The sequence below is a fragment of the Zonotrichia albicollis genome, chromosome Z (assembly GCF_047830755.1).
Source record: "Zonotrichia albicollis isolate bZonAlb1 chromosome Z, bZonAlb1.hap1, whole genome shotgun sequence".
NCBI lineage: Eukaryota > Metazoa > Chordata > Aves > Passeriformes > Passerellidae > Zonotrichia > Zonotrichia albicollis.
In genome coordinates, this window is record NC_133860.1 from 41,557,004 (window position 1) to 41,583,162 (window position 26,159).

General features: G+C 34.7%; 1 protein-coding gene across 6 annotated transcripts in view; it reads left to right on the top strand.

Moving 5' to 3' along the window:
* Positions 1-26,159, top strand: part of AP3B1 (adaptor related protein complex 3 subunit beta 1) — a 153,891-nt gene that overhangs the window by 90,531 nt on the left and 37,201 nt on the right. For 4 of the 6 annotated variants that reach the window (XR_012577999.1, XM_014267994.3, XM_014267992.3 and 1 more), the window contains exons 20-22: positions 1,766-1,949; positions 9,349-9,421; positions 10,335-10,441. Coding sequence is in view for 5 of the 6 variants with exons in the window: in XM_014267994.3 (XP_014123469.2) it covers positions 1,766-1,949; positions 9,349-9,421; positions 10,335-10,441 (364 nt within the window). In the remaining variant the exon portion in view is untranslated. The remainder of the gene's footprint in view (positions 1-1,765; positions 1,950-9,348; positions 9,422-10,334; positions 10,442-26,159) is intronic. The other 2 variants (XM_074532249.1, XM_074532248.1) reach the window with 1 other exon arrangement.

The following is a 26,159-nucleotide window of genomic DNA, read 5'->3' on the forward strand; positions in this document are numbered from 1 at the left end:
TTTTCCTGTTCAGAACAAATGAAATCTGTAGGTTAAATTAATACAGGCTTTTCATCATCGCAAAGTTAAAAAGCTAGTTACCAGTAAATTCTTTTCATTAGAATAACATCTGAAATTTTAAGCAGTAAGATAAACAATTATTACCCATCAAAACTGGCTGATGTGTGGTAAAGTAACATTTTTAATCTTCAAAGCTAATTTTAAAGCTAAGCTAAAGATAAATTATTAAAAAACAACTTCATTTATGTAATGGGTTCACAACAACTTATTTGTTAATGCAACTACAGCTACTGTTAAATGGCAGTGAATGAAATATGGATGTTGTCATGAAGAAACTTTGAACAGTATATAGTAGTGGATTTTTGTTTGTCATTTACCTTAAACAATTTTTTAAATGTTGTCATACTGAAACATAATTTGCAGAACCTGTTTTTCACCATGATTTTAACAATCAGATGTGCTACAGTACACTGTTTTTGTGACATGTACTACTGTTCCATTTTTAGCTTTGCAGGCTTCAAATTTACTGCTTTATGCTTTTGGTTAAAATTTGGGGAAATAATTTTAGCTTCAGTTACATGGGTAGGCATGGCCTAAACATTATTTATTTGAAATAATTTTGATTAAATTTTATTTAGACAATTCAGTCATAGGAGGTTCTTGAGAGGAGGAAGACTTCACTCTATTTTGATCTCTGTCATTTCAGATTTTCATTTCTCCTTCTCTGTACTTTTTTCATCTGAAAACATTGCAATCTCAGTGATGCAGCATAGTACATTCTTTAGTACTGCTCTTAAAGCTAAGCAAAAATTTGTAACAATTTAATATGAGTCCAGAGGGACTCTTAATAGTTGAGTAGTCTAGATTTGTTTAATTATTGTTGACCTTGTTACCCTTCAAGCGCTTCAACAGCCAATTCATTGTCTTGGGAAGGAAGCTGAATCAGGTGGTGTATGAAACACCTGATTTAGAAGTATAAAATAGTTGTTTGCAAATCCAAGAACAGAGTGGTTTTTTCTATATGCAATATTAATTTTTCTGCTCCATGACAACTGTTAGAAAACAATTTTCATTTCCTGTGGTAGTAACTCCCCCTGAGACAAAAAGGTAATCTAGTAACTAGTTTTTTAAGTATTTTTAGATGTGAACAAGGCAGATAACATAACAGCTGGCTGTTAACACACACCAACATAAACCAACATTGGTGGGTGAACAGAATTTCACTGTGACCAAAGGTGTAGGAATATAACAGCTCTTGTGTATAAACTCTTTAATGTGTTGAACAATTTGTAGACATTATAGGTCTTATTTCTAGGTGATGCAGTTTTATTCAGAAGAATTAACAAAGGAATAAACTAAACTAATTTGGTTTTTTTAAGCCATATTACTGTACGAAAAGATGATACATGAAAATTCTGTTCATCATAGGCGGAATAGTATGAAAGCATCTTTATTTAAAGGGGGGGCTGTACTTCCTTTTGTAATGTCACAAGCTTGATGCATGCAAATAATATTTTTATATGTTCACATTTTATTTAGCTGTTTTGCTCATTTAGACTACATATGATGATGTACTGTGTAGTATAATAGAACAGTTTTGTGTAGCCTTAAACTACTTCGTTCATAGGTGAATAGTTTTTTGTTGTGGAGAAATCATGACTTGAAACTCATTTAATGAAACTTTGAAATGCTGATGTAGGATATTGCCCAAGCTGATTCCTTTGGTGGTTTTACATGTCTCTTAACGCTTTTTTTAAATATGTAGTGATTCGGAGGATATTAAAAAGAAAGCAGAGGGGATTTCCAAAAAGAGAAGCACATCCAGTTCCTCTGATACAGAATACACTTCATCAGATGAAAGTTCTTCAGGATCCAAGTCAGAATCTGACTCTAAAAGTGACTCTGAGCCTGGAAAATCTAGAAATGCTACCTCTAATAAGGTTAATAAGGTAAAATATGTTTTCTTAAGGCCTGCATAAAATATGAGAATGTGTATCTAACCATCTATCCTTGTTTCTTTCTGTTAGAGTGAAGATGGGTAGCAGTTTTATGCATACCTAAAACAATCCAGAATTTATGAAAAACATCTTTTTACTTTTCATAGAGAGACCAGTCAAAAAGTAGTTTGATAGTTTAAGCAAGTAAGAGAGTTTTTATAACAAAAACCATGAATTATAAAAATATAAATTACATATTATTTTATGTTATTTTTAGTCCTTATAGATGAAGAACAATAATAGAATCTAATTATTTTTTATACACAGAATATAATATTTTTCTAGTGGTCTATTATTCTTTTATAATAAAATTAATTGATTTTTAATTTAATTTTTAGGTTATTGTTGAACTGGTGAAACTTAATACATGCATGTGATGGTTATTTTATTAAAATTGAATCTTAAAGTATAGCTATAATACCTGGGTCTGAGAGGAAAGAAAACCATAGAACCAAATGTTAGTAGATTGTTTTTAAGTGTTTAAAGATGTTCTAATAGAACTCTTAGCTTAGTTTTAAATTTTTCTGTTAAAATTGAGAATAGTATAGTTAATGAATCTATAACTGAGACATATATATAGGTAAGTAGCATTAATATTCCTAATGAGAAATCAACTTTTACTTGCTGTCTCTGTTTGATAGGAATATAAAGTCCTGTTACTTCAAATTCTGTTAGCTTTCTTAAAACAGATATGAAATAGCAAGCTTTATAATACATTTTTTTTAATTGGTTTCAAAATATGTGAAGATGCAAGAATGCAGCAGTCATTCATGTGTCAGTTGGGATTTAATTGCTTACCTTAGTGAAGAAAAAGTGCCTAAAAGTTCATTACTCAAACTAGTGTTATAGAATTAATTATTCATGCTATTAGCATTAATTGGTTACTATTTACCCACATACCTTGTATTTAAAAATAAGTAAATGAGGAACTTTTTGCTAAATCTGTTCAGGAAGAAGAGTAAAAGAATTTCTGACACTTATTTTTCTGTTACCAAATACTTCCTATGCAATTCTTTCTATATCTTTACCAAAAAAAAAGTTGAAGAGTAGAATTGTAGCTCAGAAATTTCCATTTAAATTCTGATATGTTGTATTGAAAATTAAGTGAAACTTGATTTCTCTTAATGCATTTTAAATTAAGCTAAGCCATTTTAGTCAGGGCTCCTGTATAGATGGCAAATTAGTCAAAACAGACATCCTTTGTTGCAGTTCTAGCAATTTTTGAATTTGAATAGCAATTTTTGAAGCTGATGAATAGGTGTGTTTTGATCAGTTAAGAGGTAAGGCTGTTGAAGCATATATTTCATTTAAATAAGGAGGCAAGGCTCTGCATTTCTCTAAATCTTGAACTAACATTGTACATGATCTTTGTTTTGCAACTTCATAGGTGTGCCTGAGAACTCTTAAGTTGTGATGTTAACTTTTAATGTGTTCCCTTCTTCAACAAAGTAGAACAAAAGATGAAGTGAGGCTGTATTACTTGAGAAGTGGAAATGTGTTTTGATGTTTTGATCAGTTTCTTGCCCAAATAATACATTGGGTAACACACCTGTGTATCAAAAGGTTTTTTCTTCTAGAGCAGCCAGACTGAATCCTGCAAAAAAATGGTAGCACAAAGAATACAACTTGAATTCACTTAGAAAAAACTGCTTTGATACTAGATGGGACATGAATTAATTGTAACAGTTTGCAGCTCCCCACATCATCATGGTATTTTTTCACCAGAAAGTTATACATACTCTGATGTGCTTAGTTCTGAGAAGGCACTGCAAAGCCATGTTCAAACTGTCTTCTCTCTGCTGCATTTTTCCATTTTTCTCAGGATATTGACACCATGTAGATAATTTCTGTCACTATAGTTCTCTAAACTGTTCGGTTCTTTCACAGGATATGTGAGGACTACTAGCATAAAGAAGCTTTTTGTATTTTAAAACAGCAGAATGTGTGAAGTCAAATACACTGAATATGAGAACTGGAATGTCCAGGAAGCTTGGGGTTGAATTGTTGAAGTCGATGGAAAGTTGTCAAAGCCTTGGATTTTAAGAGAAGAGAGGGAACATTGCAGTAGTTCTGAAGTCTTAGCACGTAAAAGGAAATGTGTTAGGAACAAGAAGTATTTTTAAACAGTTGATAGAAGAGTTGATAAGAGTAGAGTCAAAAGATAGAGGGGAAAAATTGCAAAGCTTTTAAACATCACAAAAGACATTACAACAAATAGGAATGTGTTTATATGCATGGCAGCAAGAATAGTAGCGAGGAGATTATTGAAAAGCGTAGAGTTCACTGTGCAGAAGCTAAATGTTCCTAAAATTCTTTTTCATTTAGAAATTAGCACATTTAATATAAGGGCAACAAACTTGGCTGATGAGCTGTAAACATCAATAGTCATATGTTAAGGTGTAGGGAGCAGTTAATTTAATGTCCTTGAACAAGAAGAACTGTTTCAGTATATGGTATTAATCCCTGGACCTTAAAGTTACTTTCCACTTAAACCTCGATGTCTGCATTCAAGTGTTTCTAGTACTTGTTTATTTTTAGACATATAGTTAGATAAGGTGGTGGGGGAAAAGAAACACAGGTATTTTTTATTAGAAGTGATTGCTATGCTAACTAGCTTAATAAGATTTTTTGTCAGAAAACTTTTTTGAGCACTGTAATGATAGATGAAGGTAACTGATGGTAACACATTCCAAGCTAGAAAAAAAAAAACAATTTTTAACAAACTTTAAAGAAGATTATAGTTAAAGTCTTATATATAGACCCCTTATGTGTCAAGGTACATCTTAAAAGAACCACATATATTTTTTTCTGCTCTCTTCCTGACTTATTTTCAGACCACCCAGGAAACAGATGGTTTCTGCCAGACTCTCAGAAATGCGTGCTTTATTCTGATTGTTTGTCATTAGAGAAGGCATTGCTTATGTTATTCTGTTATAGTGTGTTCTTAATTTGGGCAGTCTATATGGGGATATTATTCATTAGGATTTCCTTTTCAGTAAAATTGAAAAGATTTTCTGAAATGAAAAAAGTTGTGGTTAGTGAGCTCTATTTTTATGATTTCTCAGTTTGCTACATGTTATGAACTACATTACATTGCAGATGTTTTGGGTGATGCTTACCATTCCTTATATATTGTGTTGGGTGCCATTTCCATGTTCTGCAAAATTTTCTTAATAAAAAAGGTTTTGTTACATTCACATTGGAGCTTAATTGCTACATACATCCATGCACTTACTGGCATTAAAATACACTACCAAAAATTCAGATTATTTTCCTGAGTATGTTATTAATGGTTTAGTATTTTTTTCTCCTGACAAATCATTTTGAAAAACCTGTTGTCTTCACTGTAATTGAGCTGCAGTGAATCGAAAAGTCAGTCTCTTGTACTGCAGTCTTTTATATCATTTTGAAATATCGATAATTTGAGGTGTTCAGATACATACTATACTGTAAGCATAAACACTGTAGAGCTAAAATGCAGATTTGAGGATGATGCATGTATAAGTAGGTGTCTCTACAGTGGGATTTTAAAATCAGCTACTGTTGACCTCCTTCTACAAGTATAATACAGTCACTCAGCTGTTAAAAACCTGATCCACTATTTAAAAAATATACAAAAACAAATTGTCTATCTTTCTGCCTGATCTCCTTTCAAGTGCTAACACAATGGAAACAGTGGGTGATCTGTCAATGCATTTGGATTGTCAGTGATGGTTTTGTATAAATATTGGAAGGATAAGAAATAAAATTCGCACAGCAGAATATGATTTCATCTGCCTTTTCTCTGCAGCTCCATGGCTCATGCTGCGGTGTGAAATTCTCATTTTACACACTTTGCAGGCGGAGCACATGAATTATGCATTGAGCAAGAGAAATCTCCTGCTTCAAGTCCTATATGCATTTACCAGGTTCTATCTCTATTATCAAGATGAATTGCAAATGGAGAAATGTTTGATGGAATATACCTTAACTTCTTTGTTTAGTATTCTTCTTTTCTCATAGTGGGCTTTCTTGGTAGAATACTGTTTGGGGTATATTGTAGGCTTAGTTTTAAGAGAAAAAAAAAGGAAAAATTGTGTTACAGAGAAATGTCAGACACGTCAGAACCTTTTTATTGTCTAGATTTCAGATGCAAAGCTTTTTTTCCTCAATTGATATAGATGCAGTCATTGGCTATTTATTGGTCATAGACAGCCAATCAATTTTCTTTTCTTGGACAAAATAAATTGCAAATAATCATGTTTGTTATAGGCAGGACCCACATAAATAGATTTCTTTGGTGTTTTCTACAGAATTGCACGCAATTAATGTGCATACCTGCAAACCTGTATGTAGAAACACATACAAGCATGAAAATATTGGTGTGGTTTTTGTATATATAGCACCCAAACACACATATGAGTAGCCCAGTGTTTTCTTAAGCTTCAAACACTCATTTGAAGTTGGAAATAAGACATGATGACACTTAGACATTACCTCTATCTGGATTTAATTAGCCCTTGATTTTACATTTCCCAGATGGTAGTCAGGTTTGTGCATTTTTTGCTTTTTGTTTGGTGGAATTGTTTACTTGCTTGTTCTTTATAGTAAACTGATACACTTAAATGCCATCTTCTGGTAAAATGTGCAGTGAAATTTTTCCTTGCCATACATTCGTTCAGGAATTATTTTTTTATTTGTGCCTTCTTTTAGGACCATTTTATTTTGGTTTGAACTATAAGAAGTAAATTCTTTTGAAGGATTTTTTTCCCCATTTTTAAACATTTTTAATGTAGTAGAATCAAAGTTTTATCAGTGCAAGGATGAATTTCACCTTATAAAAGTATGCATCAAGCCTCGTGTACTTTTTGTACTTGTGACAGAAAAAGCAAAGTGAAGCATGCTATTGGTATTATTTGTTACTTAGACTGCCCATCTTAGTTGTCTTTAGTAAACAGATCCACTGAACAGTGAGGATTCTTTGGCAGTGACTCCTAATTTTTTAGAAACATGTACTGAAGCATATAGAATTCTCCTTGTAGGACTCTTGAGCCACTTTTTAGAGACTTTTAATTGGCTGCATAGTAAAGGAGATGGACACAACCTATCTCTATGGAAACATTTAGCAAATATAAAACCATAACTTTCAACTTTAATCATAGTTGAAAGTAGAATTGTATCTTAAGGATAAGTGGGGACAGATGGTGAAAGTTCAGAAATTGAGGATATTTTTAATATATCTGCCTTTTGTTTAACTGAGTTCTCCTTTAGTCTGTTTTGATTTCTGAAGAGTTTTCTAGTTCAGGAAAAGGGTTGTGATACATAATTTACGGTAAAGGTGCTGGAAATAACAGCTAAACTTGAGATTCAGGGCTAAATATTCACCAAATGATACTATAAAGTGGCTTGGAGTTCATGAGAAATATTGTTACAAAATTGTGTCTCTGACATGAGTAATTCAAGTAGAACTTGTAGCTTATGAAGTGTACTATTTGTCCTTATTTCACAGTTCTAAAACAAAAGTAACCAAAACAAACTTAGTGACTTGCTAATAAGCACATCTCCAAAGAAGGGTCCGGTAGTTGTGAGCAGAATGGAATTCAAGAAACTTGGTTCTGCAGGAGTCCCTCAGAAATTCTGGACAAAACATATCGGAAGTTGTGTCACTTCAATGCAATTTTAAAGCTTTTTTGTAGTATTTTCTTTGTTCAGAGGAGTTTTAGGTCTCAGATAAATAACCAGTAGTAGAACACTCAAATACCATAAGGATGAGGATCATTAAAGTATCATGATGTAAAAATAACTTTTAAAATAGTGGCTCCTGTTCTTTTCATTCCACAAGATGATTCTTCTCCCAGAATACCTCAAGCATAGGGATCATGTAAGTGACTACTGTCTGAGCCATGGTAATTATAGGAAGATCATGATAAGTGATTTCATCATGGCTGAGGTCAAACCTGGTAGTCGTTAACATCAATGGCTTCAAATAGTGACAATGTTGGCTAGCTTCTTTCATCTTCTTTGCAGGGAACCATAGAATTCCTTGCAAAATTGAAAAAAGGTAAACTCATTATTATCATTTGTTTGCAACTGACTATCAAGCTGAGAGACCAGAAGAAAGGGAATGTGCCTTGAGAAAAGAGGTGTTATTTTATTCTATGGTGCTGGTTAAAGGAAGTGGTTCTAGCTGCTGAGTTCACTCCTGGCTCTTCTAGAAATTTTTGTGTCTGGGTGTCTGAAATGCTTAAGAAATTATGGTCTAGATGGGCATAAAGAGATTTACTGATTCATTTAGACTTGTTAATTTATTAGAAGTGGTAAAATATTTCCTTATGAATTTGGCTGTCACATACTGTTTAAGAGGAAGCAGGTAAACTAGAAAGTGTGACTCCTGGAAAGACTACATTTAAATTACTTGAAATAACTTGGGTAGTGAGCAATGTCTTAAGGTCTAAAGGCAGTTAATATGTTTTATAAAAAAAATTGCAAAGCCTTCTGTTTGGTATGTGAGCCAAAGAGAATGAAGGGAGAAGAAATTCTTCAGCTGAACCAAATGAAAGATGCATTAGGGTGGGCAGGAACAACATGATGACAAAACTCCTTGCTACAGAAGTTTCTGGCTACATCCTAAAATCAATTCTTTATACTAAACCACCCTCTTGGCAGAGTGTACTGAGCTGTAACACAATGAATTCTTTCCTGAATCACCACTGTCTAGACGTGCTCTGTAGGTGTAGCCAACACTTGCTCTTATGAAGATTTGTTTAGAACTTTTTTAGTTATTGAAGCAAATTTTGTTGAAATACTCTGTAATGGTACTGGGATTATTACTTCCCTAGTCTTTACTTCAGGTACGGCCAATTAGAACTCATCTTAAGGTTAAAACTGAATTTTTTTGGTGACAAAACTCAGCTTCCTGTTAAGTAAGTCCCAGTAGATAATTGGACAGAATTCTGTGCTCCTGGATAAGTGCAAATTACACTATATTTCTTATTGAATCGATTTTGACCTGTTTTTCATATGAAAACAGAAATGTTAGTACACAAATCTTTTGTCTTAAAGAGATAGCAGCTTTATTTTTTAATTAGCTCAACAGAATTGTCTGATCTGTCACCAAATGTTTTCTGTGTAGCAACAATGATTAATATTAGATGAATGCAGGGGCTACCGAAATTCAGTTGTGGCATTTAGATACAGTTTAACTATATAAACAAATCTTTCTCAGTAGGTGAATTCTTTGGATGCCACACCCTGAACATGGATACATTCTGTTTTATGAAGTAGTAAAATAAATGCACTTGCTTGATGAATGTACTAAATGCTTTTCTTTTGCTGATATGGTGGAAGATGAAATATTAATCTATTTTGACAGAAAGAAGAAAAACCAGTGCAAGAAAGAAAGACTCCAAAAAACCAAGACATGTTTCTCTTAGATTTAGATGATTGTAAGTATCTTGATTAAAGCCTCATTTTTCCCAAGGCATAAAATCAGGTCAGTTAATTCAATGAAGTTAAATTTCTGAAACATTGATTCTGTTAATTTATTGTACTAGTTTCCTGACAAAATAAATGCTTAGACTGTCAAATTATTTTTAAGCACAGTTATTACAATATTTTGTTTTATAATTGAGGAATTGTTTCAAAATTTAGAATCTCCCACCATGTAAAACATTTACTTTGAGCATTTGTATGTGTCTGGACTTGTTTTCTGTTAAAGTGGACTTATTTTCTCGGGTAATAGTGGATGTTACTTCTACAACCCCTGTGCAGTCTATGGGCCAGTTATGGTATTATCTTAAGATGCTAAGAATCACATTTCTGAAGAACTGTGAAATGGTAGTCTTGGAAGGGTGAGATAAAGCTTGCTCTGGTTTTTTGTCTGTGCTTGTAGTACCCTTCTTAAAGTTTACTTCTGTAGTTGCAGCCTATCAGAATTGCATTAACATGTACTTTGCATGTAGCCTGTAAATGAAAATGTGCTACACAGTATCTATCAGACTGAAGGATAAAATAAAGGAAAAATAGGACAGGAGGAGAAAATACTTCTAAAGTAAATCACACGGTCTGTTCATGTATAAGTTGTATACATATTTTCATTGCTTATTCTGAGTATTGGGGCCATATGTCTGAAAAAGTAATCTTGTATTTAGAAACAAGCATATAACATATTCTTCAAATATTCATCAATGTGAATACCAATGTATTCATCAATGAATATTCATGAAATATAAGTAGAAGAATATAACATTTAGATGAGAACATAAAACTTCTTTGTGCAAAGAAAAAAGAAATCACTGTTTTTTCACAGTATCTTAAATTGTTTTTCCATTTAAGTATCTCTTACCTTTTTTCTTCTAGTTTGTTCTGTAACAACTCCTGTGGCAGTTCCTACGGCAGCTGTTTTGTCCCCAAGTTTAGCAGCAGACCTAGAGGGATTAAGTCTGTCAAGTTCATCAGTCATTGATGTAAGTAGCCTTTAAAAAGTGGAAAGGTGCATTAAGTTTAAGAATTTCACATGTTTTGAGGACATCATTAAAGTGGTTTTTTTACAGTACTTTCACCTGTAGAAGTTTTATATGAAATTATGGTTTACATGCAAGTCTGGCAGCATTTTTTGATTTGTAATTGCATTCTGAAATGTTGATAAAAGTATGAATATTGCATGTCTGAGAAAGATGCCTTCAAGAATTTTTAACCTTATCTTTCAAATTATCTTTTTCTTTGCCTCAGGGAAACTTTAATTCAGAAATTAAGTATCCAAACAACAGAGGTCTTTCTAATAATTAATCTGCTACACTATCAAAAATAAGCTACAAGAGCATCACATACTTGCTGTTAGTCTGTTTGTGTATCATACATGCTTCCAATCATGACATTTTGCTAATGGGAAGTAATTTTTCATAAATATATGAAACATAGTCCATGGGTGCAAATAAAAAAGGGTATAGATTTACAATCAGTGGTGTATCAGTATGTGTCATGATTCATTCTGTTAGTGCTTTGTAGTACTTGCCATTAGGAAATCTCAAAACTATAGGTGTAATTAGAGTTAGCAAACTCATGGAGGTAGAGTGTGTTCTTTATTGTGGGAAGGAATAGTAGTTTGTTCTCTTTCAATTGGGTTTTCTGTAGTATTTTGTGTGTGTCCAATTTTTATTTGCAATTTAAATAGAAATTGCAGTGGTATAACAGGGTGCATATCCCTGTGAAAATGGATGGATGTGACCGGACAAAATACCAGAGAAACAGGCATTATTTTTAGCCTAGCCTTGTTTCTAATGAGGTTGGTGTCTAGAACCTATGCTGAAATAGTCACTGATAACCTACTTGGTGCTGATACAAGAAACAGTAGTTTGCAACATCAAATATTTGTTAAGTAAAGGAGTTACATGAGTGATTGGATTGAATTCAACTTTGCTTATGATTCAGTTTTATCTTTACAGGCTTCAAGATTTGGTATTGAAATGGGAGACTTTCAGATAATTTGTTGGATATTAGCTTTATCTAAGATAATTGGCTTGTAACATAAATTTCAAGCAGGCCAGTAACAATCCAGGGACATGCAGTCGCTACAACTGATATGTAGTCATTGAAGATGCCAGTAATTCTCTTCCATGTTATTTTGTAGAGCAGTATACACTCTTAGGTGACAAGTCTGTGTTTAGCAACAGCTGTGGTGTTACTCTTTGCACTCTGCAGTTGCTTCTTTGCCATCCTTTATGGCTTTGACAGCTTAAAACACAAACTGTCATATGTTTACTTGGCTTTGGGTTAGCTTAAGAATGGCTCTGGTGTCTTTTCTTTACTTCAAAATTATCACCTTTGAGAATAAATTAGAGATAGCAATCTGTAATGCCAGAGGCTTAGGTGTCCCTGCTTGCCAGTGTCTTTATTTCTTTCATTGTTTATAGTACATGAACATATATTCCACTCCCATATTCATGCTTGCTTTCCTCATGATTGCCACTGTTCATTTGCTAAACTGCTTCTCCTTATTCTTCTGAAGACACCTACAAAGAAATAGAGCTGTTAGATAAACAGAGCTAGAAGGTGTAGGCTGAAGAGTAGAAGTTGTTCTGTATGATGACTGTGCAAACTGCTTCCTCAGTGTTACTGAGGTCTGGTAACTAGCAAAGAAACTGGAACATTTCCTCATTCTCTCTGCTCTGTAAAGAACCCAGCTCATGTAAGATTTAATTGTTTCTGCCTGGATGGTGATTACATTTTGGTCTGTATTCAGTTTTCAGATCTAAACTCAGCTCTGACTGCCTTTGATAGTTGCAGATGTACATGAGGTCCTTAGCTGAGTTTTCTGCACCAGGGAGCAATGGAAATTAAATACTAAAGTTAAAACTCATTCTTTCAAATTATATCCATATGTTTAAAAAGTCTTAAGTGTGTGCAAGTAGTTAGATAACTACAATCCCATGATGTTCAGCACTGCCAGATAATTTTCTAAAAATGAAAATATAAAACTGGCTGTTAAGACTTTATGTGGGAATGTGCATCTTCAAATAGTATTTTGAATTTAATCTATGATGCCTAATTCTAAAGATACTTTAGAAAACTTCTTCCTTCAGTGGGAGAGAAAGTGAATATAACTGTAGGGCACATGCCAAACTAACAGTGAGAAATTAATTTATTACTAGGCAATGGAAAGCGTGGAGTAAAAATAGATAAGTACAGTATATGACCCTAATATCAAAGAAATGTAGCAGCCACTTATCTTGGAATATGCCGAGCAGTCTATTATTCAAATCATTCACCACTGTAATTGGATACAGCTTTTAGAAAACTTTTTAACTTCCAAATTCATAGCTGCTGAGTGTTACAAAGAAAGTATAAATACAATAATGGTTTTACAGTTATAGGAAAACCTACAAAACCAAAATATTCTTGAATAAAAACTACACAGTCTAATGCTTTGTCCTGTGGCTCATTTGTTTTTATCATCATGTTTACATACAGTACATTTCCCCCTCATATAAACGCATGCATGCGTATTATAGTTTGTTCCAGGAAAAACAAAATTCTCTTGTAATTCATGAATAACCTTCTTCCAGCTGAATGCAAAATGTAGTAAATCTGTGTGCATTCTTCTGTCTTGGTACATGTGGTTCATCTTCAGATTTGAGTGAACCAGGTAACTGATCTCACCGGAGGTTTCTGTGAGGATTCTCATGGTATGCAGGCAAGTGACGGCAAAATTAAGTGCTTGAGGAAACTGCAGTTGGCGTTGATTGAGTTTCAGATTAATAATTTGCAGTTTTGAAAAATATGTGAAAATGCAGTGCGAATCAAAAACAGGAGGCAAGACAAAACTGCAAGCTTTCAGTGTGAAGCAGTTATTGGAAAACACTGAAAATGGGTGTTTTCCCCAAAAGGGGTGTTATAAAGTGAAAAAAGAGGTATTGAAATCAAAACTCATGATTGACCTAAGGACAGAGAGGATTAAAATCTGCTACAATAGTTAATATTTTGAGCAAAAATGGTGAGAGGAGAGCTATAGTAATAGAGAAAAGCTGAAGAGGAGAGTGATCTGTTCCTCCTGTCACACAGCTGATGAGGAAAAAAAAAAAGCTAAACCATGTGTTTTTTTCGAATTAGGATTTTAAATGGTAAAGATATATCTCCTAAATGTGGAAACCCCTGAGTATGCTGCATAGGATAATTAACTGGCAAAAATGACACTTGCTTTTGTGGGTAAAATTAGTGAGAAGGAAATATTTCTTTGGTAGCAAGAAACCTGTTATGGTTCAGAACAGTGTTAGTGCAAGGAAGAACTGACAGGTCTATATGAACTGTGGTGAGAGAAGAAGTTGGATGAGGAAAAAAATATGTGGCTGTATGGTCTGAGTTGAGTAATATTTAAGGAGAGAAAATGGTTTCCCTGCCCCCAATAGGATAGTTTGGGGAAAAGGTCAGGAATGACTAGGAAAATGTCACCGAGAATGAATGTACCAAATTGGGGAGAAAACTCTTGTTGTAGTGGGGAAGTGCTTATAAAAATATTTGTTGCAACAATTTGGACTTGCTATCAGTTATTCTGCATATAGAATCAAGGTATAATTGAAGTGATACTGCTTTACTCACTAAGGTTTTATTCAATATGTTCAGTGTTTTTTCACTATAGTTGTTGCTGTCAATGGTATGTTTTATTGTTCCCTACTACCAGGCCTTCCAGAGAAACTGTTTAGGAAGGGAGGAGTACATCATCTTGTTTTCTTTCTCATATCTTCTAAAGAACTTTTGACCAATCTACACTTTAAGAGCTTCTTTGGAATTGTGATGTATGAAGAAGAAATAATAGCTTTTGTCAAAAGTCAAGGTCAAGCTGCAGACCTGTCAAATCAGATGATAAATACATTTAATTTTAAATTGAGTACAGACTTAGAGAATTCCTTGAGAAATAGCAAACATAAACTTCCTCAATATTTAATTAAAGGTATTTTCAGACTAGGAGAACACCTTAAATGGTATTTTATTTCTAAGTTGTTGACATAGTCCTTAGAGGGGAAGACTTTCTTATAATTTAGGTGGCTTTGTCCACTTCAGCTATTTCTAATACCACTATAACATGTCTTGAAACTGACTCTGAAGTATATTATTTTCCTGTTTGAAGCATCTCTGCTTAGAAGTACTGGGCACACAAAGGCTGCAGTAATGGGTTATATAACGGCTGTAGTCTCATATGCAGTTTGCAAGAAAGGTTAGCATGAGGTGTTTTAAGAATTTTCAAAATCCTGCAATTGAGAAATAAATAGTAGTTATTCCAAATAGTTATTAGCATGCACTTCATGATTTTTTTTCAGAGCTTTGCTAGCAGAAATTATTCTTTAACTATGTACATTTGTCATTCATATAAGCTCTGGTCTAAGTGCTTACTTCAGGAATGGCTGCGTCAGAAGAAACATTAACTTGTTGTGAAAGAGACATAGTGCAACCACTTATGATAGCAGCATATTGTGGGCAATGGTGGTCTTCTACCCATTGTTCTCAGGCAGATTTTGATCAATTACCATTGTTTTTCAAATAATTAGTTTTGCATTTCTGTAAGTATATCCATGCCCTCTTAAGGATGCTTGTAAAATTTTTTACTCTGTAAAAAGAGGATCCTTTTAAATAAGCTTTCAATATTAGTCACATCTTCTCTTCTATCCTTAGTTTTTGTAATCCTGTATTAAGAAAACACAAGCATATGATAGCATTTTATTATTTTTATAGCTTAGCATTTGCCCCCTTGTTTTTTAACTTCTGTAAGGAGTCTTATCTCTTTGCTGTTTCATCACAACATTTTTCCCATATGTTCAGTGTTTTCATTATACTTCTGAAGCCCATGTTTTAATATACAGATTGAAATTGGGAAGGTTTGTTGTGGGGAGATGAAGGGAGAAAGTGTGCCACAAGGCAGTCTACATGTATCCTATTCCTGGGAATGTTCATGACTTTGCGTGTGTTGCTGACCACAACTGCACATTAGACAGAGATATTTGTGCACTTCTGCAGTTTACAGCTTAATTTGTGAAGGTGGGTTTTTTCCCTGTGGAACAGTCCCTGTTGTGCCCTACAGGGTTTGTAACTGGCATAAGGCATAATTGAAACCATGTTCTACAGTGTATGTTAGTAGGGTGCCTAGGAAATTTGTATGTGTGAAGCAAGTGAAAAGGCATAGTCTTGGATTTAGGAGTTAAAAAATAACTTTGTCTTAGTGCCGCCCAAAATGCAGCTATGTGGCTGATTAGGTGTGACTGATGCTTGTGGGAAGGCAGTGTGGTCCAGTGGATACAGAACTAGGTGTTACATATGGAAAATGAGTTCTATTTTTTGCTTATTACTTGCTGTGTGATCTGGAGGGAGTATCTTAATCTTTTAGTTTTCCATTTGAAAAATGAGGATAATGATGCTTACTCACCTTGGGAAAGCACTTGGAAATCTACAAATGGATGTAGCTGCTCATCAGCAGATATTAACTTTTGCCAAGCTAGAAGAAGAAGAAATGATACAAAGATTCCCTCATACTTTTTTTTTCTTTGTTCCTGTAAAATTGCTGTATAAATGGATGCTCTTATATTAGTTACAGAGAATATGTGTAGCATCAGATATGTGAAAGCTATACTGTCCTTTCAGAAATTGCTCCCACATACTTCTAAAAATGTTAGCTTGGAAAATAATCACTTGCCTTGACACTACTTGTTTGTCATTTCACCTCTGTTCTTTGCTTATAAATGCATTTGCAAATAGTTGTGATATTTAATAATGTTTAAGCCTTAAAAATACGCTTCTTGTGTTTATTAAATGCATTCATTCTTAAAAAAAATTTGCATTTCAAAATCTCTCTCAACTTATTTTCTTCAAATATATATACACTATAAATGAGATACTATTTATAATTATAAAAATTATATAAATATAATTTGTAGTAATTAGTTAGCAACTTGTATATTAATGTGATTGTATTCTGAATGACCAGGCCACTGATTAACTTGATTCAGTCCTATATTGCTATTTTGCTGTTTTGTTATCTTTGAGTTACAAAACATAACCCAGCATTCAAATGTTGTATTTAAAAATAAAAGTGCCAAAATAGCAAAATAGAGTGCAATTGCAGTATTAAAGTCTTATTTATGAAATAGAAATTAAATTGTGGGGATATCACAAAACAGAAGCTCAGTTAAATAGGTTTCTGTGAGGATCACCTTTTGATCATTTTTTGCCTTTCATTAAAATTCAGTACTGTCCTTTAAACTAATCCAACTTTTGAAAATATATTTTTAATATAATTAGATGCGTAGGTTTATGGCAGAGTTTAAAATAATGCTTCTTTTTCTTTCCAACATGAAGAATACATTTATTGCACTCCTTAAAATAGAGCTGCTGTAAACAGGGTTGGTGCCATGTGTTTAAAAACAAGCATGTGTGATGCATGATGATGATTCCATAAGTTATTCTTTAAATGTGTATTGTGGTAATGTGCGTAAAACAGTGTGTCTGTATGTGTTTTATGCTCTGTAACTCAGACAGAAGAGAGAGGTAACCTAAGCTGTATTTTTCTGTTATTTTGTCAATAAACGTAGCTCTTAAAAATTTCAACCACATCTTTCTAAGGTAACATTTACCTCCTCACATCTTTAGCATCTATCAGACATGACATGGGACATATTCATTGACCCTAAAAATTTTCATCAGTCTCATGCACTGGAAGGGGGCAGCCCCAGCCAGACAAGAGGCTCATTTCAATTTTAACGGCTGTAATTAAAGGTTAATTCACTGAGTCAGGATTAACGAGGAAAGTACAAATGATAGGCAAGCAGCTGCCTTTATAATACAGGATTAGAACAATGCAATTACAATAAGAATTAGTAAAAACCAACTTCCTGAAAAGGTTCTGTAATAAATGAACTGCATTTCTCTGTTCTTAATTGTGGTACTTTAACATGAAGTCTCTGTGCAGCATAGTTTTTGTTGTTGTCGTTGTAATAACAGTTGATCAACAGTGTGTCTAATAAGACAGTATGCCAACCACAGTGACAGCAACTGTTATACTGATAAATTTAATACTGTGCTCTACTGAAAACCTTCAGACTTACATTTATATTGCAGCTGTATGTGCTGAACACATAGATGACTGCTTTGAACATTGACATTAGATTTATTTCTCTTATTCTTTTGCAGTTGCTTATTTTAGACACTTTCTTTAAATAACCTTAAAAATATATTGAATTTTACAAAACACTTACTGAAAAGTTCCTGTTTACATTATTCCTACGAGAATTTATGAGAAATTCTAAACATCTGACAAATAATTCTAGTTTATAAATCAATATATATCAGATGCCCTCTGACTTTAACATCCTGCTGTAATTATGTGTATGCTTTCATTGCATTAATTGGTAGAATTTAGAAGTTGGTATAATTCATGGTTTTAGACAGTCCCATCTTGCGCAGTGCCAAGTATATGCATATAAAATACTTTGCAAAGTAAAGTTCTGTCACTTCTAGGAATTTGCTTTAAAATTCCTGACTTGTAAGTAAATATATAAAATAAAAACAGCTTTGTAATAAAGGAAAAACAAAGTAGCTTTCCGAATCAAAACATTAAACTACTCTCTCATTTCTTAAATTCAAAGCAGTTATAAACAGAATAATTGTGCCCAAATAAATTATCAAAATTATTTCTCTATGGAAATAAGTAGTGTGAAATTTCTCAGACACTCCTGTTCTGAATTGCTGTTTTAAAGTCCCTTCACTTCCATTTTCCCTTTAGTTCGTAGATCTACCTTTTCTATAGGTATTTGAGAATTTCTATGTCTACGGTTTATTTAAAATTTTTATGCTACCATATGTTCTTGAATATTCAAAAGATAATATTTAAAAAAGCAGTCAGAACACTTTGAAAACTAAAGTTTCTTGAAAAAACTATGTATTTTTATCAGTCACCTTAGAGTTATGCTGAAATATGATGAAATATACCTAGACATTGTTACTTTAGACCTAAAAATCCAGCAGTATTTTCTTGGAAATCAGTACTAAGATGAAAATATTTGAAAGTTATATTTATGTTATAGAAAACTATAAGCACACAAACACTAATATTAATGCAGGCTTACTTTATAAAACTTTACTTATGTATTTAACAGTAGTTGAATGTTTTATCTATGCTGTAGGGTGAGAGTATATTGTATAACAATGGTATTTACTTTATTCTAGGTATTGTTTGGCTAAAAAGCTGGCCAGCATGTGTTTCCAACAATATTTTGACATTAAAAGCTCCAAGAAAGCTCTTTTTGGTGAGGGCAGTTGATAACTTTTCATTCATAATTAGCTCATAGAGAACCGAGAGACATTTCAGGGAAATTGAACTGTCAGTGGGTAGAAACAAGCATTTGACCTCATCACATTGAGTGGGGCCCATCATAATTTGTTCATTTGGTGCCCATCAGCCCAGCCTCATCTCTCATACGGCACCTCGCTGACCTTCCCTCTCCAATTCCACTCAGTTCAGCTTTAATTATGACTCTGCAGACCCGAAGAAATATTGCAGCTTGCTCTCAAAAACCCTGAACTGCCACTCACCAAAAGATTGGTTTTTAACAGGTAATAAATGCCCAAAGGAAATGGTGCTCTGTCCCACACAGAGTAAAGCTGGAGTGGGGGTGCAACGTTGTTATTTTTTTGAGGTATTCCTGCCTCTCAGTTGTCACTTCCCCAGTGAAAATTTTATTTCATTCAGAGAGCAGAAGACCATTTCCAGTACTGTATGAATGGTTTGAGTCTGGCAATTTTAATCTTCTTTTTGAGACTAAAAGGAGATTTTACTTGATCTGCTAACCCAGAATTGCATTCAAGTAGCCAAATATTGTTTAAAACTGAAATTAATAATTAAAAAAGAAGTGGTGTGTGAGGGAGGGTTTTGTTTGTTTGGTATTGGTTTTAAATGACGGTTACTGAAAAGCTCTAAAACTTAGTCTGACACCTGGAAATTTATTTTCTTCTGTGATAGGAAATTAAGTAAGATTCTCTTATTGGCAAATCTTACTGTAAAAGTGATTATAATGTGAACAATTTAAATATATGACAATTGCAGAGGAGCTGTGGTTTGCCAGTTTACTGGCAAGTATTATTTAATAGTTTTGCGAGATAAGTGTTAAGAAGATACAAGATCTGTTTGAAGAAAATACAAATTGCTACTGATTTTAAATGTGTAGTTCCATCTTAAAGAATGTTCCCACAAATTTCTGAGCAAATAAAAATATTCAAAACTACAGTACTAGAGAGTGTATCCTTGTGGTGAATGTTAAACTGTCAGCAGGATTTTCAGGTCATTTGACAAAAAGGATACAGGTGCTGTAGCTAGCAGTGAAGGTGACTGCTAGTTTCATCAATCACTTTGCCTTTCTTTAAGTTGATACATAATGGACCCCTTCAATCAGCTTCCTTGTTCTTTGTCACTTGTTTAGGAAGAAGAAAAAAGAGGGTGGAAGGGCTGGACTTTAAAGTCAAGGTTATAAAATGAATCGTTACTTATTTACACAGGATAAGGAGGATAAGTCAGAGTGAGAAGGGGCTCTTCATAAAATGTCGAGTTTGTCAATGGGTGATAATATGCAGTTTGAAGCTTCATGCAGACCTTGAACAGTGACAGTAGTTGTCAAAGCAGTGATTCTGAACCAGAATTTAAAATAAGACATTGTTTAGTGACAGAGACACAGCATGTACCAGAAAGCGTGTTAATCAGTGTTCACTTTATTTTCAGAGGGTTGCAGTAAATGATGATCCAATGACAAAGTTTGTTTAACTGCAAAACTGGGATTATAATAGAAGTAGAATGTAAATTTATATGTCACCTAGAATGCTGTCAGTATGTTTATGTAACACACATTAAATATAGTTAATAGTCAATTCAGCTTCATTACAGCTGTATGCCTAATACATTACTTTTTTGAGGTGTGGAGAAAGAATTATTTTTTTAAACTATCTATGTAACTATCAGTTCAGCAAGTTAAAATATTTCAAATTTTTCCCCATATCATACATAAAATTGATAAACATAGAAAACTGAGTTTTCCAGTATTAAGGTTTCTTACATTCCATCACAACATTGTGAGGTTATGATGAGTATTTTGAGGACTGTACATCAGAATAGGAGGGAAAATTTTGAGCTTTAGGTAGAAATTATTCAAAATACAACTTCTCATAGTCTCTGCATTCAAAGACTCCTGCTATTATGGCAAAAATTCTTTAGAAGCCTTCTTCCTTCAGTTACGGCTGTGAATTGTTTGTGGGTTTTTTAAATGACTGATTATGGTTTTGGATTTTTGTACAGAGGGATGACTCCAAAAGCCGTAGGGGTCCTTTGTAATTTTAAGTTGTTTCATTCCAGTTCCACATATATCCAACTATCCAGAGAGTCTATAAGCCTTGAAATTAAATTCTACTAGTTAAATATAGATGGAAATAGAAATAAATGCTTTTTAACTAAGAAACCATCTTCGTCGCTGAAATTTTGATTTTTCTTTTTTAGCTTGGCATACTTGAAAAAATAAATAACCAGGTTTTGGTTGATGCATATGCATCAACCAACAGCATCTGCACTTTTACTTGAGGAATCACCAGGACATGGCATGAAACACCTTGTATTCAAATTATAATACTGAGATTTTTGTCCAAAAATGTTAAGAATAAAACTTTTTTGAGAAAATAAGTATTTAATCATTGAAAGTAAAAGCTAAGCATGGGACTAATTCAGCAAGTGGAGAGATATTACTGCTAATAGGCCATACCTTCCCTATTGTGCACTAGTAGTGTATTGCCACGTGAGTTGTAGGCTAGCAGTACAAAGTGAAATGCAAGGACATTGCAGTTGTTAAAATGGGGTGACTTGGAATGTTTTAAATTATGTAAATGCAGATGCATTTTAATAAGAAGTTCTTGCTTTAGAAGTTCTTGCTAACAGTTGCAGGAAGGGGATACTCTCCATTACCCACCTCCAAACAAGTGTTAAGGTTGTTTGTAAAAGGTTGGTACACCAAGTGCCATTGTGTTCTCAAATCACAATAATTTAGAAGTGTTTCCTGCCCTTCTATGCCACAGACTGTAGAGGATATTGGAGAGACAGAACACTCTAAAAGACTGTTGAACAGTGCTATGATTAAACACTATATATCACAGAGATGGGTTTTAAAAGCTTGTTTTGGTCCAGATTTTCACCTTATTTTTACATGCTTTTCTCCTAATGGCTTGATGAACAGGGCCTTGACATATTAAGATTAAAAAAGGTAGTTCTAGAATCTTCATAATTCATATTGATTTCTGTGAAGTTCGTTAAAATTTTCGTTTTTAACTTCTGTTCACTTGGGTTAAGAAATATTTCCATCTTTATATGGTTGCAAGTGTTGCTTGTTGTTTCTAGTCTCTGTCATCTATATTCTTGATTTGAAAATGGCAGAAGAATTGGGGAAATGTACATTTGTAATAATTCTAAAATACATCTTTCAGTTGCGTAGTGCAGTTTAGGAGTTCATGACTGCAAAAGGTGGATTGTGTAAAACTTTACTATTACTGCATTGGAATGTTTCAAGAAAAAAATGTATAAAAATGATTCTAGTGTTTACACTGAAGGACCTTCAGTGTAACAGCAGCACCATTAGAATGTATGCTTGCTACATGAATCATAAATTTGAGCTACTATGAAATACATTTGTGTACTAAAAGATGCTTTAAAATGGACTAAGTTTTAATAATGGTCATTGTCACAGTCTTCCTGCTGCTGCATTTATGCTCAGTGAGCTAACAATCTGTGGCAGTCTTGGACAATAGTAACAGTAATACTCTACATTAGTAGTACCAAGATAATTGCAAAAGTAGATGAGAAAAAGTTACCTACCTAATTTGCTGTCAGTCATCCACATAGTTAAAGGCCTTAACCATGGCTACAGCTACTGCCTACATTCAGTGTCTGTGTGTGTACAGTGAAGCCTTCATTAGAGACATCCATGGGTGAGGCTTTTGATGGCAGCATGCTGTGCTTGGTGTTGCTTGCATTGTTGTGAGCAGTGTGGGTGGGATTGAGTGGTGTTTCTTCTTACAAGTGTGAAAAGAAATGTCATTGTGAAGGGTGAATATGTCTTTTGACACCACAAATTTTGTTCCTGAGTCAAAACAATAGTGCTTTTAAATTTAAACAAATAAACTGAAGGTAATTTGTTATAAATAAACCTCTTTGTTGCTTAACAGACTACTAACTAGTGCAGGATTTTTTTTCTTGCTTTTTAAGGATGGAAAACAAAGCTTAAGGAAAGCAAAACACAGAAAAACAATGTTGTCATGGCCTCAGGTCAGCTATAATTTTTTGCAGTCTAAGGACTATGGATTTGTTTAGGTTAAAATATTATGTGTATAATTAAATAAAACTTGGAGAAAATTGGCACATCAATATCAAGTATAAGAGATGTAGTGTGGTACACACAGAGATTTTACTCCTGCACTGAAGAAGTGCTGATGCAGATGTCTACATGCAGTGAGTTCAGTGCATATTTCAGGTTTTTGTCCTTGTGAGTAGTCTACTGTGCATTAGGATCATCCTGATAGAAGCCAGAATAGCATGTTGCATTCTTCAACAACAGTGTAGTAAATGAGATTCAAATATAGTTGTATGAAGGTGGAAAAGATGTAATTTATATTCTGGCATTCATAAATACCTGTATTAGATTTTTAATATAATGAATTAAAGGTAGAATTCACTTTGGCTTCTGGGTAATACTGTGTTATTACCCACAAGTGTAATATGTGTTTCAATTAAATTATACACTTATCTCAACAGATGATGTCCTTTTCTGGGGAAAAATTTGAGCTAAATGCTTCTATTGAAAGGAACCAATATGCAGGAGTTGTTATTGTATAAATCTAACTGTAAGATTATACATTATGGCCAGTAGGGTACAGTGTGTTTTCACTTTAGAGGTCTCTGGAGTACTGGCTGTTTGCCAAAAATCAAAATACTGTAGTAGAAACCACTTGTAGGAACTTCTTTGAAGTCATTTAAACTCAATGCCAAAATCCATATTAATCCTTCTCAGCAATGTCCACTATTTCAAATTCATAATTAGGATGCAAGGTGAGGCTGACACCTTACTCTGTTCTTCTAACTCCTGAAGTGCTTCAGGTAATCATAGAATCAAAGAATCATTGAGGTTGAAAAAGACCATTGAGTCCAACTGCAAACCTAACACTGCTGAGGCCACCACTAAACCATACCTCCAAGTGCGGTTCTCAGACTTCACTATTTAGTGGTCAGTGGAAAAATGGAATCACTGAATTGAAGTAAATTACTTGGTTTTGTATTGGGAGAATCCCTTTTATTTGAAACACCTAATGACAAAGTGTTTCGTGCTGCTTGATGAAAGTCTCACATATGCATCAGCCACCAGACCATGTGGTTTTCACCTCACAGAATCATACATAGGACAAAAGGACAGAAAATCTTGAGATCTTCCATACATAGATATGAATTTCACCAGTTGAAGTGTAGGAATTTTCTATTAGTGTTCCTACAAAAAAAATTTCCTTGGTGTCTTTTTAAGCCCTTTTTAGAGTCCACTAATGGTCCCAACAGACCTTCTGGAGGAGAATGTGTACTTCTGAATTTATACCAAGGTTTGTGTCCCATAATTATGTGACTGACTGTAGCCCTTCCTTTCATCCTTGTTTAATAACTTAGACTTAATCATGAGAATATTCTTATTTTGTTGCTAATGGAGTTTTGTCATATGTGGCATTTAAAAAAATTTTTACTAATATTTTCATTTGATTATTCATGTGATTCATTGTGCTCAGCAGAAGAAAAAGGCAAAGATGCCAAATCTCACATAAAACCAGATGTTATTGTAATACAAAGCTTTGGGCTCCATTATTTATGCAAAATGCAAGCTGTCTCACTGCCCCCCCCCCCAGTTACACAGAACAGGTGCACACTCTGTTTTGGAAGTTCCTGACTAGTCTGGTATGGAACTACTAAGATTTTTCTGCTGTTCATGAACTCCAGGTTAAGGCCCAATTCTTGTTCCTTTATATCATATAGTCATATTTATGCTCAAAGAGCAATAGTTTCTATTGATATAGAGTAACTGCAATTGTGTCTAGTTGATTCTATTTTAAGAAAATCATATGAAAAAATGTGAGGGATATAAAAGTATTAGAAAATAGATAATTTAGTACTACGGAAGATTTTGATCATCTCTGGATTCACAACTTATATCTGTGAGCAGGTAGAAAGCTGTGGGTAGGAGTCAGAGACTGAGGCAGCAAAGGGAGCCTTTGGCCGGGCTCTGCTACAGCCACCTGACCAAGGGGAACCCATGGACCAAACCTTCCTGCTCCAGCACAGGAGGCCTTGTGCCCGAGGGTGGTGGCCTGCAGGGGAACTCAGCCACCCCAGCAGCTGTTGGGAAAGTAGCTTGGAGGGCTGTGGCAATCCAGGAGACTCCTGGAATGCGTGGAGGACACCTTCCTGGGGCAGGTGACAGCCAGAGGGAATGTGGTACGGGATCTGTTGGTCACCAGTGCAAGTGAGCTAACTGGACACCAGGACTGGAGGCAGCCTGGGCAGCAGGGATCACGCGCTGGTGGAGTGGGCAGCCCTGAAGGATAGGGCTTGGCTAAGGAGTAAAAGTTCAGCTCTTGAACTTAAGGAAAGCAGACTTCCAGTCCTTTGGGAACCAAGTCTGTGGGATCCCCTGACAGACTGCCCTTAGAAACAAGGGAGTAGAAAAGAGCTGGCAGATCTTTAAGGAATGCTTGCACACAGCATGAGAGCTGGCAATCCTCAGGAGCAAGAAATCAGCCAAGGGGGGCAAGAGACCGGCATGGCTCAGTAGGAATTTGCTGGTCAAAGTTAAGGGAAACAAACCAGGACAGGTGACCTAGGAAGAGTTTAAAGATGAAGCACAGCTGTGTAGGGAGGCCATGAGAAAGGCCAAGGCAACAAAAGTGGAACTGAACCTGGCAAGGGACACAAAGAATAATGGGAAGGGCTTCTACAGGTACAGTAACCGGAAAAAGAAGGTCAAAGAAGAGTTACCCTCACTAATAAACAGCCCTGAAAAACTGGAGAACTGGTAACAACAGAAATAGAGAAGGCTGAAGTACTTACCAGCTGTTGCCTTGGTTTTCAGTGGGAAACTCTTCCCACACCTCTTGACTGGATGGATAAGAGGATGAGGACTGGGAGAGCCAGGTCCTTCCCACTGGAAGAGACGGTGAGGTTTGTGACCACCTGAGGAACCGGAATGTAACCAAGGAGATGCATCCCAGAGTCCTGAGGGAATTGGCTGATGTAGTTGCATGGCTACAGGAAGGGCAGGTCCTGTCTGACCAAGCAGTGGCTTTCCATGATGGGTTGACTGCATCAGTGGGTAAGGGAAGGATTACAGATAGCATTTTTCTGGACTTCAGTAAAGCCCTTGACATGGTCCATTACAAGTGATAGTAGCTGGGAAAAGGGGAGGACACTAGGGTAGTAGAAGTACCATCATAACTGTTTAGATTGCAATGAAGTAGGATGTGGGGATCAGATGGCATCCAATCATGAAGAGGGATAATGGGACAAGTGGGATTTCCCTGTGGTTTTGGGCTGCCTTCATTCTGCCCTCATGCTCTCCCTATTTTGCCTCCCCCTCTGTCTAATTG